Below are 16,818 nucleotides of genomic sequence, written 5' to 3' on the forward strand. Positions count from 1 at the left end.
ACGTAGACGTAAGACCTATCTATTCAACACGAAGTGATTCCCCATCATCATACCGTCTTTATAACCAAATGTCCTGTCTCCTTGTAATTTATTCATTATACAATGTACATAAGTATTGCAGTTTCATTAATGTTACTTCATTACAGTATTTTCATTTTCATTTTTCATTATCATGTTATTGTTATACATTGTTAGTTAAGTAATTCGTACAATTAAGCGGAATGTTCATTTCGCGTTTCTTTTTTTATCCTAATTACATATTCAGTTTAACCGTAATTTCAATTTAATTTGTTTTGTAAAGCGTTAATAAACTGTTTCTGTATACCAGCGCTTTATAAATCTTAGATATTATTATTACTATTAAGTTACATTTTATCTTATATTTCATTTGCTGATGACACCACTTTGTTTATATCTGGTAAAGACCCCGTAAAAGTAAATACTTTATTTCATTTCCCTCATTGCTCAAAATACATAAGTGGTTCCTTGGCAATAAATTATTGATTTATTTAGAAAAAAACAAACTAAGTAATTTTCAAAACGAGAAATGAATATGTAAATGAAGTTGCTATTAAGATTTGCATAAATAGTATATAGGCCTAAATTAGGCAAGTACACCAAGTAACCTTTTGAGGTTTCATTATTGATGAAAACTTAACTTGAAAGGACAACATCAATTATATTTCTAACAAAGGTTTTAAACAGACTTAAATTTATTTGACCATTGTGCATACTTGTAAATTTGTTTGACGCTATGATTTCAATTATTGTATAATTGTATGGGGCAATTGTGCCTCGTATTTGCTTCAAAAGTTATTTCTATTGCCAAAAAAAGAACCGTCAGGGTTATAACAAACTCATATTATAGAGCTCATACAGGTACATTATTGTTTAACTTGAATTTTGTAAAACGTTATAATCTAAAGTATATACGTATTGGAGCTTTAATGTTCTTTTACATGTACAATATAACTACAATATAACTACTTTGCCTGATTGTTGGAATGATTATTTTATTTTAAAAAACAGATATAAATCAATATAGTACTAGAAATTCAAACAAACTCTATATTCCCTAATTTCGCTATAATTTGTCAAGAACTATTATTAGATATAAGGGATCCGTTAAGTTGAACAACGAGATTATATCAAGGGATGTCTAACATTATCTACTTTTAAGCGTCAACTTAAATAAAAACAAATATCGAGTTATAATATGTTTGTAAAACTTTATTTAAAAGTACTATGTCCCTTTTGCAGCCAACCTCAAATCCTGTAGAACTTTGCCGGAATTAAGAATATGTCATGTATGTCCTATTTGTGAAATTTAAACGTTAGCAGTGTCCTCATATTCAAATTATGCAAGGAAACACGTTTACTTGCTAGACTTCACTGTCAGATACTATTGAGTGACTGACTGGTTTTTTCTTCTTTGGTAATAACATACATGAAAAGAGTTGTAAAGGGTACATGAAATTGTGTCTACATCAATAACACATTTCTTGTGATGGCCAAGATTAAACTGATTGAATCGTTGCGCAGCATAAAACGTATGACCATTCGGTACAATTGTCTGAAAATCAAGACTATTACTTTTGGGCTCTATGGCCCTTAAGTCAATTTGACAACTAATAGTCGTTATTCTCCCACATGAAGACATTTTCAAGCCCCACCTTTTTTAGGGAAGTTCTAAATTAGTATTATCTTTCAAATGCAGTTAGAATTTAAGTTTTTCTTTTTTTTTGGCCTGCAAAAGGGGCATAGTACCTTCAATGCTGCTTGTCCTATGTACATATGTATGTTTGTCCCAGCTAATGTAATGTTTTTATTGTCAATATTTGCTGTATATTAGATTATACTAATGGGTTTGTATAAAAAAAAAAGGACTGGCCTAGATAGGTCAATGGCTTTTTCTGGTCCATCACATATGTAATCTACCCATTAATTACAAACATATATATATATATATATATATATATTTAGTGGTACTGTTCGTGTTGGAATTGTTCTTATATTATCACATGGTGTATACATATATTGCCTTATATATTATTGTATTTCATTGTTACTTTTTACTTTTTCAGCCATTATCGATCCACTGCATGATGAAGGCCTCAGCATGCTGTCTCCAAATGGCTCTGTTTCATTGGTATATTGTTGTAAAATTTGTATTGGTTGTAAAATAAACTGAACTTGAATTCGACAGTTTAACAAATATTTGTATTTTGAGTAGTCAATTTTATTTATGATATAAATGTAAATTACCTTGAATATATGTTTGCTTATTTTTTGAAAGTGATAATCAATAAACTCCTTGTGGAGGGAAAAAGGTATGAACAAAAAAATGTTTAAAAAACAGTAAAAATAAATTGATAACAAAAAAGTAAAATGACCTACATTATATTTTTGTAATGCAATATTTTTATTCAAAGCCGTATAATACAACGAGTCGCGAATATGAAACCTTTACACAGATTAAAAATGCAACATTTTCGACAACCATCACGTGACAAAACAATGTACACATATTCTCTCAGTTTAGGTAAAGAAAATCTATAACATTGACAGTAACTCTTCAAACGAATGAGCAGTGATTATATCGGTAGAGTTTGATACTGCAAAATGCCTTTCACTAAAACTAAGATCTTTCTTTTTCTCACCATCACATTTGGCGACGTAAATTAGGAAAACATAGTTCATTCTCATTCCGTCTAAATGCCTTATAAAAACCCGTCTTTGTAAGACGCCAGGTACCACAATACTTATAAAACTGATAAATCATTCTTTTTCTTCAAATTTGTGGATAAATTATTTGTTTACAGCTGAAACATTGATATCATGCCAATAGTGTAAACTATTTAGGGAGTCAACTTCTATTGTAAGGAAAACTGAAAGTCATTAACTCATAGCATGCCACGAGGCTGCATGCACGCTACCTATTGAGTGCCATGTGCGTGCGTGCACACTTACGTAGTAGCAGTTATTGTTCATGCTCATTGGGCTGTGCTGTGTGTTTTGCACTCGCCATTCATAGAACCATCGCGTTAATCAGATTATCTCCAAAACAACCTGGCACAATGGGGATTAGCCCTGTGGCACGATAAGAGTTAAGTAATTGTTCATGTACGTCGTGCTGCTCTTGTCTGTGTTTGAAGTGTCACAGCATGTTTGCCATTCGATACATGTAAATAATAGTTTTCCAAACAGACAAAATGCTGTTTCATAGATTAGTATTGTCTCCAGCCGGACTCTTCATTGTATGTATATTGACACAATAAGTCAAGAATATTAACATGACATATAATTTCGGTTTAAAGAACGTAAACAACGGCGACATCTGAGTAAAAAAATGTCAAAATGCAGAGCAAAACTTAAAAGAACTAAATGGACGCTAATATGAATGTGTAGAAATAGCTATCATCTTGTTTTAAAATGATCTTAATTATATATTTTGAATTAATACATTAAATTGTTAAGCTAAAGTTTGAAGACAGAAAATATTCTTAACAATATAAACTAAAACTACGACAAACACTACAACAAAACATATTCAAATACATAAATAACGTTGTATGAATTGTTGTTACAATATGTTCTTTGATTTAGCCCATTTCTTATATCGTCCATTCAATTTATCATAATCATGTGATTGCATAAGACTACCGTTTGTGCATTCGAATTCATTTTAAAGCATACAATTTAGCATGGTGTGCATTTTTGTCCGCTTGATTTGGATGATCCTTTAGTTCTTCACACAAGGTATTTATAGATGTTATGACACTCAACAGCTTTGAAATTTAACAGGAATTAGGGAGAAAATGCTCGGGGAGGTTACATCGTGCTATTACCCTCGGCACGCATCGGGCAATAGCCAGGGGCGGCCGAGCGACTTCCAAAGTTGGGGGGGGGGGGGGGGGGAGGCACCAACAAAAAAGGGCACTTTCTGGAAAAAAAGGGGCACCGAAGCGAAAATATACAATTTGTTAGACATTGGTATATACCCCTACATTGTGATTACATTATCAGGGATGATGTCAACATTTGTTTCTCTTCATACATATATATCGCTTAAGCATCATACTTTACAGTTGGTCGTGATGTCTGAATATGCATTTACGAGCGAGCGAAGCGAGCGAGAACAATTTTAAAGATATGTGAGGTCGCAGTGCGAAAAATTACATCTTATAAAGAGGACACAAGCCAATCGTGATGGGGTTATAAGCACATTCATATAACGGAAGACTGGAAAGACCTTTGATAAGTAACATAATTATATCATCTTTAAATGCGAGCGAGTGCAGCGAGCGAACTTTGGGGGAAATTGCTCTTAGTCGCTTTAAAAAAAGGGCACGTTTAATAATTACATGAAAAGGGGACAATTATCGAAAGGGATAAGACACTTATTAGAAAATAAACGGAGCACGTGTCAAAGTACAAAGGATAATTATAAGAGGTGAAAATGAGGCATTTTTTTTCACCTGAAAAGAGGCACTCACCAGTGATGAAAAAGAGGCGTTTACGAAAATGGGAAATAGGCATTTGTTGACGGAAAAGGGGCACCCATCAGATTTTGATAGGGGCATTTATAAGAGGTAAAAAGGGGATAGGTCCCTTATTAGAAAGTAAAAGGGGCACGTATCATTATTAAAAGGGGAATTATCAGAGTTCAAAAGGGGCACTAACCAGATATGAAAAGGGGCACTTATAATCAAGGAAAATGTGCATTTGTTGAATGAAAAGGGGGCACCGTTCAGATTTTTAAAAGGGGCAGTTATGAGAAGGGGAAGGAGCTCTTTCTTTTAAATGGGAGCACTTATCATAAGGAAAAGGAGCACTTATTAGAAATAAGAGGGGCACATGTTAAAATGAAAGGTGTGCTCATCCGAGTTTTAAAAAGGGGTAGTTATTAAAAGGAGAAGTGGCACTTCTAACAAAGGAAAAAAGGAGAAGTTGTCAAAGTAAAAGGAACACCTCTCAGTTTTGAATAGGGCAATCATCAGAGGTGAAGGGGGGCACTTATTAAAAGTGAAAAGGGGCACTTCTCGTACCTGAAAAGAGATTAAAAACTTATTCAAGATAATTTCAAGATTAATGAGAATGGAAAATGGACATTTATTGTAAAGGAAAATGGGAACATGTCGAAGGAAAAGGGGCGCGTGTAAAAAATAAAAAGGGCACTCGTCAGAGGTGAAAAGGGGGAAGGGGCACTTTTACTAAGTAATAGGGGCACTTGTCAAAGTAAAAGGGGCACCTTTCCTATGTAAAAGGAGCACTTCTTACAAAATAAAAGGGGCAATTTTGGGGTATCTGAAAAGTGGGGGGGCACTGTGTCCCCCCCCCCCTGCCCCCCGGGAGGGCCTCCTCTGGCAGCACGATATAGCACGATTTTAACCTTCCCTTGAGCGTATATGTCACTCAAAGCAGTCATTATTACTATATCATAATATAGTTAATTAATACAAAATAAACGCGGATATAATTGGCGGATCTAGGGGGAAGCACAGGGGGCACGAGCCCCCCCCCCCCCCCCTCCCACACTCCCGGCCCCCAACATTTGTTAAAAGCAATCCTAAATTCGCCCAAAATGTACTGAAAAACAGGGACATACCCCCCCCCTTCGGCCCCCCAAAATGTATAATAAAATGTAATTTAAAAAAAATTCCAATGGCTGGCCTAAAACGGTGACCTTACCCCCCCCCCCCCCCCCGGGAAGAAATTCCTGAATCCGCCCCTGTATATTTCCGATCTTGTTCAAAGCCAGGACGAGGACGTTATCTATGCATTAAAGGTATATGAGCGTCCTTCTGGCCACAAACAGATTCCAAAAGCGATGTGGTTAAATTTACACTTACATCTTACTCATATAAAGGTCAAAATGTATAATCACGTCCTTGAACGCTAAACTGAATGACTTGAATCTAACTTTTAATTACATTAGAAGCAGTAAACAAATTTTCGGTGAAGTTCAATACAAAAATTATCAAATTGACTATCAAGGGTATGAAGTTGGGTTGGAGAACCTATATTTTTCAGGGTAAGCCATGGTCCGTCTATTTTCTATGAAACTGGTCACCTATATTATTCATATTCCATACAAAATTAACAGAAATAAATATATTCTACAAAATTTTGATATTTTTAAAGATTATACATGACTTGAATAAAAGTAAATAATCCTGAATAATAGTAATTAATAACATCAAATAATGTAACAGTTCTAAAAATTTATGAAATACGGAATTGGTAAGTAAACGTACTTTAAAGCTAGGCTCGTTGCGTGTAGGCTCTCTAAATTAAACTTCTTCTGCATGTACAGAGAAAACAACAGAGAATATACAAAACCTAGATTGAGACAAACAGATAAATGAAACAAAATACACCATGCAAGTGGTATAGGAATAGAGGGGGGATAGATAGATTAATACACAGGTAGATAGATAGACGGGTGGGTTGATGTAGAAAGAGAGACAGAGAGGGAGATCGAGGATGAGAGAGCGAGGGAGAGAGAGAGAGAGGATTAGTATGGAGTAAGTTTGGATCGATGAATTCTCTGAACATGATAGACATGGATGAGAAATGAAAAAATGAACAACAATGCATTAAAAAAAAATTATAATATTTTTTTGAGTGCATTTCTGAAACAATATGCAGTGGGTCATTCTTTCAATTTATTGGGAAGGAAATTCCAAAATGTGGGCCCTGTAAAAATACAATTATTACTAGCAAGTAAGGTTCTCATTTTTTAGAAGGTGATAGGCACCCACTAACCCCCTCGTGGAGTAGCTTTGTAATTCGGTATTTCTTTAAAGCATTGTTTACAAACAAATTCCAGTAACTCATTCCTACTGAGTGAAAACGTAAAAAATCTTAACATTATGAGAAACTGATCACGTATCTTTAAACAAATATTCGAGTAAAAGAATAAATCTGTGTGTGCTCAAAAGCCTAAATGCTTTGTAATTCAAATAGACTTTTTCTGAAGAAGTAAGATTGTGTTCAATAACGAGCCGGCACAGTTACCCAAAGCTAAAATGTCAATGGTTTTAGTCATTCACATTTATGCCAGTTTAGACAAAGACGTAGGGAGAGGGAGGCTTTACACTCTTTGTCCATATATCCTATCTTTTTTAATCAAAATGCTGTTCAATAAAGTGTGTAGGTTGCAATTGAATGTTTCTCGCCATTGACAACTAGGACTCGGTTCCTCTTATAATCGATACAAACACCCCGAAGGTCATTATAATTGAACATGCTACCTGTGAAAGAAGTGTATTCTTTTACTAGCACGTGGTTTGCATCTATTGCTGCAACCGTCTCTTCCGTGTTGAATACGGAATCTGGGGAGCGAGCAGTGATAAATATGTTATCACGTGTGTCTATTGCAATACCGCGGTAATACCATGTATTTTTATTTCTTGTTATTGTTACGGTTGTAAGGTATCTCCATTCTGGGTCAAATACTTGTATTCCTTCTACATCTGTTACGTATATTTTGTCTTGTGAATTGCAAGCAATAAACCATGGGGAAGAAAGAGAGTTCTCGGCCCGCCGGCCTAGATAGGTACCATCCATATCAAACACAAGAATGCAATGTTGAACACTATCTGCAATGTAAACCCTATCTCTCTTCCTATTCAAGGTTATGCCAGAAGGAGTGTAGAAATCATTGTAGGTAGATGAAAAAGGACTCAGCTTCTCAGATTTGAGCTTAAAAACATTTCCATTTTTTGTATCGGTGATCAAAAAGCTATTTTCCGTTTCTGACAAAGCAGCAATACTGAATGGTCGAAATGGCAACTCAGGACGCTTGTCCTCATAAAGCACTGAATACTCGTCTGTAGCGGAGATGCACACGATGCGTCCGTTGTATGTGTCGGTAATAACATATTTGCCGGCATGCAGTATCACGTCGTGGGGCCGGTACAGAAAACGTGCACCATACGACTTCACCGCCTCGAGAGTAACCGTCTTCGGAGGTGCTGTAACATGAAAAGGGCATATAGAAAGAGTTTATATTAATCTGTGGAGTAGTTGGATTTCCGTTTAAATTGCATGAAACAGCAAAGGTATACATCAACGAATATGTTTCGTTCTCTGACTAGAGATTTAGGTTCAAGACGACGCAATATTTACTTTTAAATGAATTTCTATAAGTAACGTGCACTTAATGCAGTATACCGATGACCCTATAACAACGCAAATATACCATGATATTATATCACAGTAGAGGTACACACGTATAATTGAACAAGAAACCATACAAACCTAATTAATTTATAAAATTTGTATATCATTTTATTTTTTATCTCAGTGATAGGTGGTGCAGCAGCCCGTTGAATATTACTTAAATAAATAAAAGAAGAAGAAGAAGGAGAAGAAGAAGAAGTGAAAATGAAGAGGAAGAACAATTACCACAAGTGTATAAGAAGAAGAAAGGGAAGAAGAACAAGAGGGAAATGCTGAGAGGAAGGAGAATGCTGAGAAGAAGAATAAGTAGGAAGAGGAGGAGAAGACTAAATAGAAACAGAAAACATAGAACAAGAATAAGTTGTTTTTGATGATAATGATGATGATGATAACACAAAACGAAGACGACCACGGAGATGATGAGCAATTATATCCTTAATTGATACAAACAAGTATATGAGAACAAATAATGGGTATTTTGTCGTAATGTGGTTGTCCCGCAACCCGAAGCTCAGGTTTCAAATCCTACAAATATATTATCGTCAACATTTGTCGATTGATCGATCTGTATTGAAAAACAAGTCAGAAACTTCTCACAGGAAGCATTACATTTATAAAAGTTATTTTCCTATGGCGGACTAATGAATAGTAATGAGTCAGAATGAATCAGGAAAGGTTTAGGTATTTGTTCTAGTTCATCATGATTGTGCCATGGACCAGTGATGGCCTGGTGGTAGCATCGCTGCCCGGCAAGCAGTAGATGCAGGTTCAAGTCCCGCTGATTTCAAGATTTTTTCTGACTTGTTTTTCAATACAGATCGATCAGTCGATCTTATTTACTGGGTGTAACCCACAAATATGTTTTAATAATTAAAATTTCTCCCAGGAAGCATTACATTTATAAAAGTTATTGTCCTATGTCGGACTAATGAATATTAATGAGTCAGAATGAATCATGAAAGCTTTAGGTATTTGTTCTAGTTCATCGTGACTGTGCCATGGACCAGTAATGGCCTGGTGGTAGAGTCGCTGCCCGGCAAGCAGTAGATGCAGGTTTAAGTCCCGCTGGTTCCAAGATTTGTTCTGACTTATTTTCAATACAGATCGATCAATCGATCTTATTTACTGAGTGTAAGCCACAAATATGTTTAAATAATCTTAACTTTTATTTATTAATCAGATTACAAAAACAAACAAAAATCCCTTTTTTGATTCGTCTTTCGATTTACTCAAGCGTAGGATATTACTTATCGAAAGCGGTATACCACCCCACATTCACATACACTCAGACATTTAATGGAAGAACATTCCGAAAGGTACAAGTGATGTGTAATATTTTAAAAGCGTTACAGTAAACATATGAACGGAAACTGGATTTGAAGAAAACTTACCAGCAATCGTTGTTGTTTCCACCATTGGATTTCTTTCTTCGTGATCACTTGTTGTTGCACTATTAATATCTAGGTAAAATGATATTTTAGATAGCCATAGCAGGATCAACACTAATCATACGCAAACAAATAGCAGGAAAATAATAATAATAATAATAATGTCAAAACAATTACTGTAATCTACTATCAGCGTAGAGGTATTATTGCGAACTCTTTATTTTTCTGGGCTGGTGAGACTCGCCCTCCTTGCTGACCTATACAATTTTGATCATTAGAATAAAGATTTTTAATATCTTCTAAAATCAATCTGAGAAATTGGTCGTTAAAGAAACTGGGCAGAGGTTAACACTAATCTTAAGAAGTTTATCTATAACAGAATGAAAGAGTATAACACAATAATACTTGTAGATTACTAAGTGAGCAGTCGGCTTATTTTTTAGGTAGATGTTAGCTAATCAATACTAAGGAAATAAATGCATTTTGGTATTGGATGAAAGAATAAGTATCATGAATGTTCGAAAGGTACACACGTTGTGTAATAACTTAAACGTGCTGCAGTAAATACTCATATTGCTCCGTTTAGTCTCATTTCACAACGCCCCCTATCCTCAGAGCATGGTCAGAGTCAGCAGCCTAACATGTTAGCCTATGGACGTTTTTTTTTTTTAATCTTTAAAAATTCATTTTTTTTTTGTTTAAACGAAAAGCACATTCACCCCGACGTACGTTATCACTAGCTCTTTCATTAGAGCCCACATGTCTCATTGACTTTTGAAAGTTCACCCACCGTAATTTTTCAAAATAGGTTGCAAGCTCGTCATTGCCTATAATACACATGTGAAACAAGTCTAACTTTGGACTTAGTTCACCAAGCGATTTCAAGATTATAGGTCGAGCACACCAAACATAAAAAGCATGACTTATCATAGATCACTTCTGCCTATTTCATCATGTCCATTTCAGCCAACCCCCCACCGTAATTTTTCAATTTAGTAAAAGCAAACATTTAGCCGAGGTAAGGAAAATCATGAATATTCATGACACACCATGGACTATTCGGTTATTAACAGAGGGGTGCAATCGGTCATCACGTCAAACTCCCCTAATTGCCACCAAGTATTTCATATAATTATATAGTTTGGTATGTTTCTTTTACTCACTCTTGAATTATTAAATATCAATGATGGTTTAAAGAAATTTAAAAGAAAATTTAGTTGATATTTATTAACAAAGTAATTTATATTTAGCAAAGCAATCTCACGTACAAAATTACTATCAAGTGTCGTCTGCTACGCCGATTGTCGCCTGCTTCGTTAAAAGCACATATTTATTGTTTGGACTGTAAAGCCCCAGTCCCATATAAAGCCGGACTAGCACGGACGAGCACGGACCACTCCGGACCATCCCGGACCATGGTCTGGGGTGATCCGGGATGGTCCGGGATGTTTTGTTCAAAAAATCGCAACCGCCGACCGTCTCCCCGGACCCAACACGGTACCACTACGGACCGCCCCGGACCGTCCAGGCATAGCCCCGGCAGCAGTAAAGATCATTCCAGACCCAGCACGGAGCCGCCACGGACCGTCCCGGACCACCCCGGTGCCAACACGGTGCCAACACGGATGACACCGGACCATCCCGGATAGGGTCCGGGATGGTCCAGGGTGATCCGTGTCGCCACCGTGCTGGGTCCGGGATCATCCGTAGGGGCACCGGGGTGACCCGGGCTCAATAACTCACTCCCGGACTGCCACGGATCAACACGGACCGCCCCGGCACCACTACGGATGACCCCGGACCCAGCACGGTGGCTACACGGATCACCCCGGATCAAACTATTGTCCCGGACCGTCCCGGACCACCCCGGCAGTTTTTGACCGTCAAAAACATCCGGGGTCGACTCCCGGACCGCCCGGGACCATCCAGGACCATCCAGGACCATCCAGGACCATCCAGGACCACCCCGGTGCCAACACGGTGTCAACACAGACCGAATCCCGGATCACCCCGGATGGGGTCCGGGATGGTCCGGGACGGTCCGGGACGTATATGGGACTGTAGCTTTAGGTATACCAGGGAGATTTGTATTCTATTACATAACATTCGTACAAGTCTTCAGAGGGTTAGCATATTTCCAGGTGCTAGGCAGTGAGATCACACAAAGGAAATTCAAAGAAAAGAATTTCAAAAGAGGAAAGGAACCTTATAAATAGGGTTCGCGGGCGCACGTAGCCATCTTTTCTTTTGTGTGTGGCAGTAAGAACACCTATTTTCTTTCGACAGTACATGCAGACGGACTTCGACATGCAGACGGAGATTTTCGAGCAGGGAGCCGATGAGTCGACGGTGACTGATCCGGCGGAATCCCTGGTGGGCAAAGTCGCCGCCCAGTCCGCAGAACTTAGGAAGCTTTCTTCCAAGATGTCTCGGTTTATGGATGTTATGTCCACAAATCAAAATGAGACAGTCCCACGTGCGAAGCATGGGGGCGATTTACCTGATGATGACTTGCTCAGCATTTTCGCTGATAACAGTGTATCTATTTGTTCGTCGCCAAGCAGGGCGGATAGTTACGACCCTGAGTTGGATCTATTGGAGACACCGGGTGTGGTGGAATCGAATGTAGTTTCGAGTTTCTTTCCACCCGATTGTGACCTGTATAAGGGCACATTGGATTTCAGATCGCCTGTGTCTGATAGCCTGGCGGCTCGCATGACCAAAGCAGTAACGCTTCCTCCGAAGAAGGAAAGCATTGAGAAGATTGCTACTCAATATCTTACACCGGAGAATGCTCCAGCGGTTTGCACGCCGAGGATTCCCCAGGAACTGTGGGGCTCAATTCCACCGAATTATCGTGCTGCCGATAGTCGTGCACAGAAGTTGCAGACTCATATTGTGAAAGGTTTGCTTCCCTATGCGGAGATTCTTTCAGAGTTACAGAGCGCGGCTTCGGAGAAGCGCGATGTGGATACCAACCGCATTAAGCGTCTCGCCCTCGACGGTATCACACTAAGCGGTTTTGCCTCCTACGAAGTGAGCATGAGGCGTAGGGAAGAATTGAAGCCCTCTTTTAACCCCAAGTACAAGGGTATTTGCAGCCGTTCAGTATCGGTATCTGAGGGCCTCTTTGGAAGTGAATTTCAAGCGACCCTTAAAGGGGTCGGAGACTCGTTTCTGGTCAGTCAGAAAATTTCGCCTCAGAACTTCAGGGGGCGTGCCAAGCGCAACTATCAGCGACCAGCCCCATATCGGCAGGACAAGCGGGATTATTCTCGTTTTTCGAGGGATCGCAACAGCGGCCCATCTGGATTTAAGGAGTTTCGCGCCCCAGCGACAGTTTCCAAGGCTCCACAGTCCAAGTACAACGCAGATCGGGGCAAGTTTAACAAGCCCGGTTTCCCAAAAAACTAGTAAGTGACCTTTCCCAGTCAGGGAGACTCAGGTTTTTCAAAGATGAGTGGTCGCGTCTGACGTCTGATTCTTGGGTTTTAGACGCAATCGGTGGTTATAAAATTGATTTTTGCTCTCTTCCTTTTCAACGTTGCTCACCGAGCAATTACGTTGCCTCTCTTATAGAGAAGGAAGCAATTAGTAGGGAGATTGTTTCCCTTCTCGAGAAAAATGCAATTAGAAAAACATCTAGACAGGACCTTGTTTTCTTGTCTTCTATTTTCACGATTCCGAAGAAATCGGGAGAACGCAGACCAGTTATTAATTTGAAAAACCTGAACACTTTTGTCAAGTATGATCATTTTAAAATGGAAACGTTTAAAAATGTTCAAGATCTGATGATGCAATCTGATTTCATGACCTCAATTGATTTGAGGGACGCTTATTTTTCAATCCCGATTCATGAAGATCATCACCGTTTCTTAGGTTTTTCGTGGGAGAAGGCCTATTATTGTTTTCAATGTTTACCATTTGGACTAAGCTCAGCACCTAGAGTATTTACAAAAGTTTTGAAACCGGTGATGGCCGCTATAAGATGCAGGGGCATTCGTTCTATGATTTATTTGGATGATATAATTATTTTCGCTAATTCGAGGCAAGCAAGTCTCGAGCACACTAGTTTTGTGTGTAATTTATTATCATCTTTGGGATTCGAAATAAATTTCGAGAAGTCTTGTTTATCCCCTAAAACTGATACAACTTATCTGGGTTTCTGCATTGATTCGGCTAGTATGTCGATAAGTTTACCTGGTGAGAAGGTGGAGAAATTGAAATCAGTAGGAAGCTCTATTCTAGCTTCGAATCGGGTCATTGTTCGGGACCTTGCGAAGTTCATTGGCATTATTGTTTCTTCATTTGAGGCCTTTCCAAAAGGGAGGATTCATTACCGCAAATTGGAATCTTTCAAAACTAAAGCGCTTGAATCTTCAGGTGGGAATTTCGATTCTTTTGTGTCTCTCAATACCGACGCATTATGCGAAATTCAATGGTGGCTCTCGATCCCATCGGATGCATTCACTACGCCCGCTAAAATGCCTCCTATCAGCATCACATTACGTACAGATGCGAGTAGCACGGGATGGGGAGCTTTCTGTGAGAATGATTATTCATTTTCTCAAGGGGTTTGGTCATCTAAATATGCCGATCTACATATTAATGTTCTGGAATTGCTTGCAATTCAACACGCATTATCATCATTATGCAATTCACGGATGAATGCCCATATTCATATTAAGTCTGATAATAGTTCCGCCGTATCTTATATTAAGAAGTTTGGTGGGCGTATCTCCATGTTAGATGGAATCTCCCGGGCCATTTGGTCATGGTGTTTTGAACGTAATATTTGGCTTTCTGCATCTCACCTGGCTGGGATTGCAAATATTGAGGCAGACACGCTTTCACGTAGAGATCTAAACAAAGAGCTTCATCTTTGTCCCGATAGGTTTTTCTCTATTTGTCAGCATTTCAATGTATGTCTCGACGTTGATTTGTTTTCTTCTCGTTTCAACAATCAATTATCATGTTATGTAACCTGGAAGTATGACCCTTGTGCTTTTGCAGTAGATGCTTTTACCATCTCTTGGAATGCATTGAACATATATCTCTTTCCTCCTTTTTGTCTTCTTACTAGGGTCTTGCAGAAGCTTCGGGAGGACAAGGTGGACATTGCCCTTCTAATCGCTCCTTTGTGGCGAGCCCAGCCATGGTATCCCATGATCCTTCAGTTACTTGTCGCCCCACCCCTTCTACTACCTCCGAACTCTCTCGTGGGACATTCAAACCCATTCCCAAACCTCAAGCTAACCGCCTGGATTATCTCAACAAAGGTTGGCGCTCAGCGGGCCTTTCGGAACACGCTTCCAGCCTCATCGCCCTCTCTTGGCGAGATGGAACCAACAAACAATATGAATCGGCTTGGCAACAGTGGCTTCGCTGGTGTGATTCACAATCGCTTGATCCCTTTGACTCGTGTATTGTAAACGTGATTAATTTTCTTAGTGCTCAACAGGGTTTAGGAAAATCCTACTCTACTATTAATTCTTATCGTTCTGGCCTTTCTTCTGTACTACCACCAATGGAAGGCTTTCCAGTTGGCAAGCATCCCATGGTAATAAGATTATTGAAGGGGATATTTAATGCAAACCCTCCTAAACCAAGGTACCAAAGCACGTGGGAAGTCTCCAGGGTTTTGGATTATTTGTGTTCAATGGCAGAAAATTATCAACTTTCTTTGTTTCATTTGAGTCAAAAACTTGTGTCGTTAGTCGCACTTGTTACAGCGCAACGTACACAGACTCTCAATCATTTAGATATCTCTTTCATGCACATTTCAGATGATCGTGCAGTTTTTCAGGTCATGGATGTCTTAAAAACGACTACTCCAAAAAAGGGTATTGCTAAGCAAATAGTTGAGCTTCCTTCTTTTCCTTCGAATAAGAAGTTGTGTGTTTTGTTAACTCTTAAGGAATATCTTAATCGTACCAAACCTCTTCGTGAATGTCATGGGGAAACGAAGCTCTTTATTTCAACTAGAAAACCTCACAAATCGGTAACCTCCAGTACTTTGGCAAGATGGTTAAAATTCTCTTTGTTTGCTTCAGGCATTGACACATCAGTATTTTCGGCGCACAGTTTCAGGAGTGCCGCTACTTCTTCTGCTTTCGCTCATGGGGTCACCTTGAAAGAAATAATGAAGAAAGCTGACTGGTCAAATGCCCGAACATTCAAAACCTTTTACCACAAACCCGTCGTTGAAGATGGAACTTTCGCTTTTTCGGTTTTAGCTCAAGCTTCTTGAAATTTATGTTCTATATCATGACATTATCACGAAAGAGGGCTCTATGTTAAATGAGAAGAAGGTTCGCTTCTCTTTGGTAATCAATTTTTGGTACAGTTCCATTAAAGGAAAATCCTAGGTTACTAGAGATGTATTTACATGATTCACGTGATCGTAGTTTACTTTTAAGCAAGACTGATTTAGTCAAGGAGATCTGAGTAATCCTTTTATGCTTCATTATTTTTGAGGTTCGTGTTATGATTAAAAATTTGATACACCTGCAATTCAAGTGTTGGTTGTTTATTCATGTAAGTTCGTCTTTTTTCAGATTCTGTGATCTGCTCTTTGAATATGCTAACCCTCTGAAGACTTGTACGAATGTTATGTAATAGAATTCCTAAATTATGCAAATAACATGAAGTATAATTAGAATTCTATTAATAATAATGAAGTACAAGTCGAGGAGGGTCCCTCCCTTCAAGATCTTTTGCTGAAGATTCCCTCCCTTCTGGATTTTTGTTATTGTTCAAATCACAGAATCTTCTCTCTTTTTTAATTGGGAGTGTATATATCCTGGCTTCATGTCTGTTTGGACTTTAGCTGTTGTTTGACAGGAGTTATGTTTTGATTGATTGGATATGATCGATTGTAGTTTTTGTTTGATTGATTATGATTGATTGAATGGATTTGATCTATTGTAGCTTTTGTTATGATCAATAATATGATATTTCGGTTTTTGGACAAATATTTACTCTGTTTTGGGGAGAGTTTTCGTTTGTTGACACCTCTTCCTTCTTTGAAAAGATGGCTACGTGCGCCCGCGAACCCTATTTATAAGGTTCCTTTCCTCTTTTGAAATTCTTTTCTTTGAATTTCCTTTGTGTGATCTCACTGCCTAGCACCTGGAAATATGCTAACCCTCCTCGACTTGTACTTCATTATTATTAATAGAATTCTAATTATACTTCATGTTATTTGCATAATTTAGGAATTTTCCTGCAGTACAACGTATAG

General features: G+C 38.4%; 1 protein-coding gene across 2 annotated transcripts; it reads left to right on the forward strand.

The window, feature by feature from the left end:
- The first annotated feature begins 11,959 nt into the window (after positions 1 to 11,959).
- Positions 11,960 to 16,088, forward strand: LOC115921082. Of its 2 annotated transcripts, none has more exons than XM_030978149.1 (2): positions 11,960 to 12,988; positions 14,659 to 16,088. In XM_030978149.1, exon 2 carries the CDS (start codon positions 14,731 to 14,733, stop codon positions 15,823 to 15,825), a length of 1,095 nt encoding a protein of 364 aa, XP_030834009.1. In that variant the 5' UTR covers positions 11,960 to 12,988; positions 14,659 to 14,730; the 3' UTR covers positions 15,826 to 16,088. Both variants share the same exon structure in this region, with proteins under 2 accessions (XP_030834009.1, XP_030834010.1).
- The last annotated feature ends 730 nt before the right edge of the window (positions 16,089 to 16,818 follow it).

Source organism: Strongylocentrotus purpuratus, unplaced genomic scaffold (assembly GCF_000002235.5).
Source record: "Strongylocentrotus purpuratus isolate Spur 01 unplaced genomic scaffold, Spur_5.0 spur5_scaffold_1, whole genome shotgun sequence".
Taxonomy (NCBI): domain Eukaryota; kingdom Metazoa; phylum Echinodermata; class Echinoidea; order Camarodonta; family Strongylocentrotidae; genus Strongylocentrotus; species Strongylocentrotus purpuratus.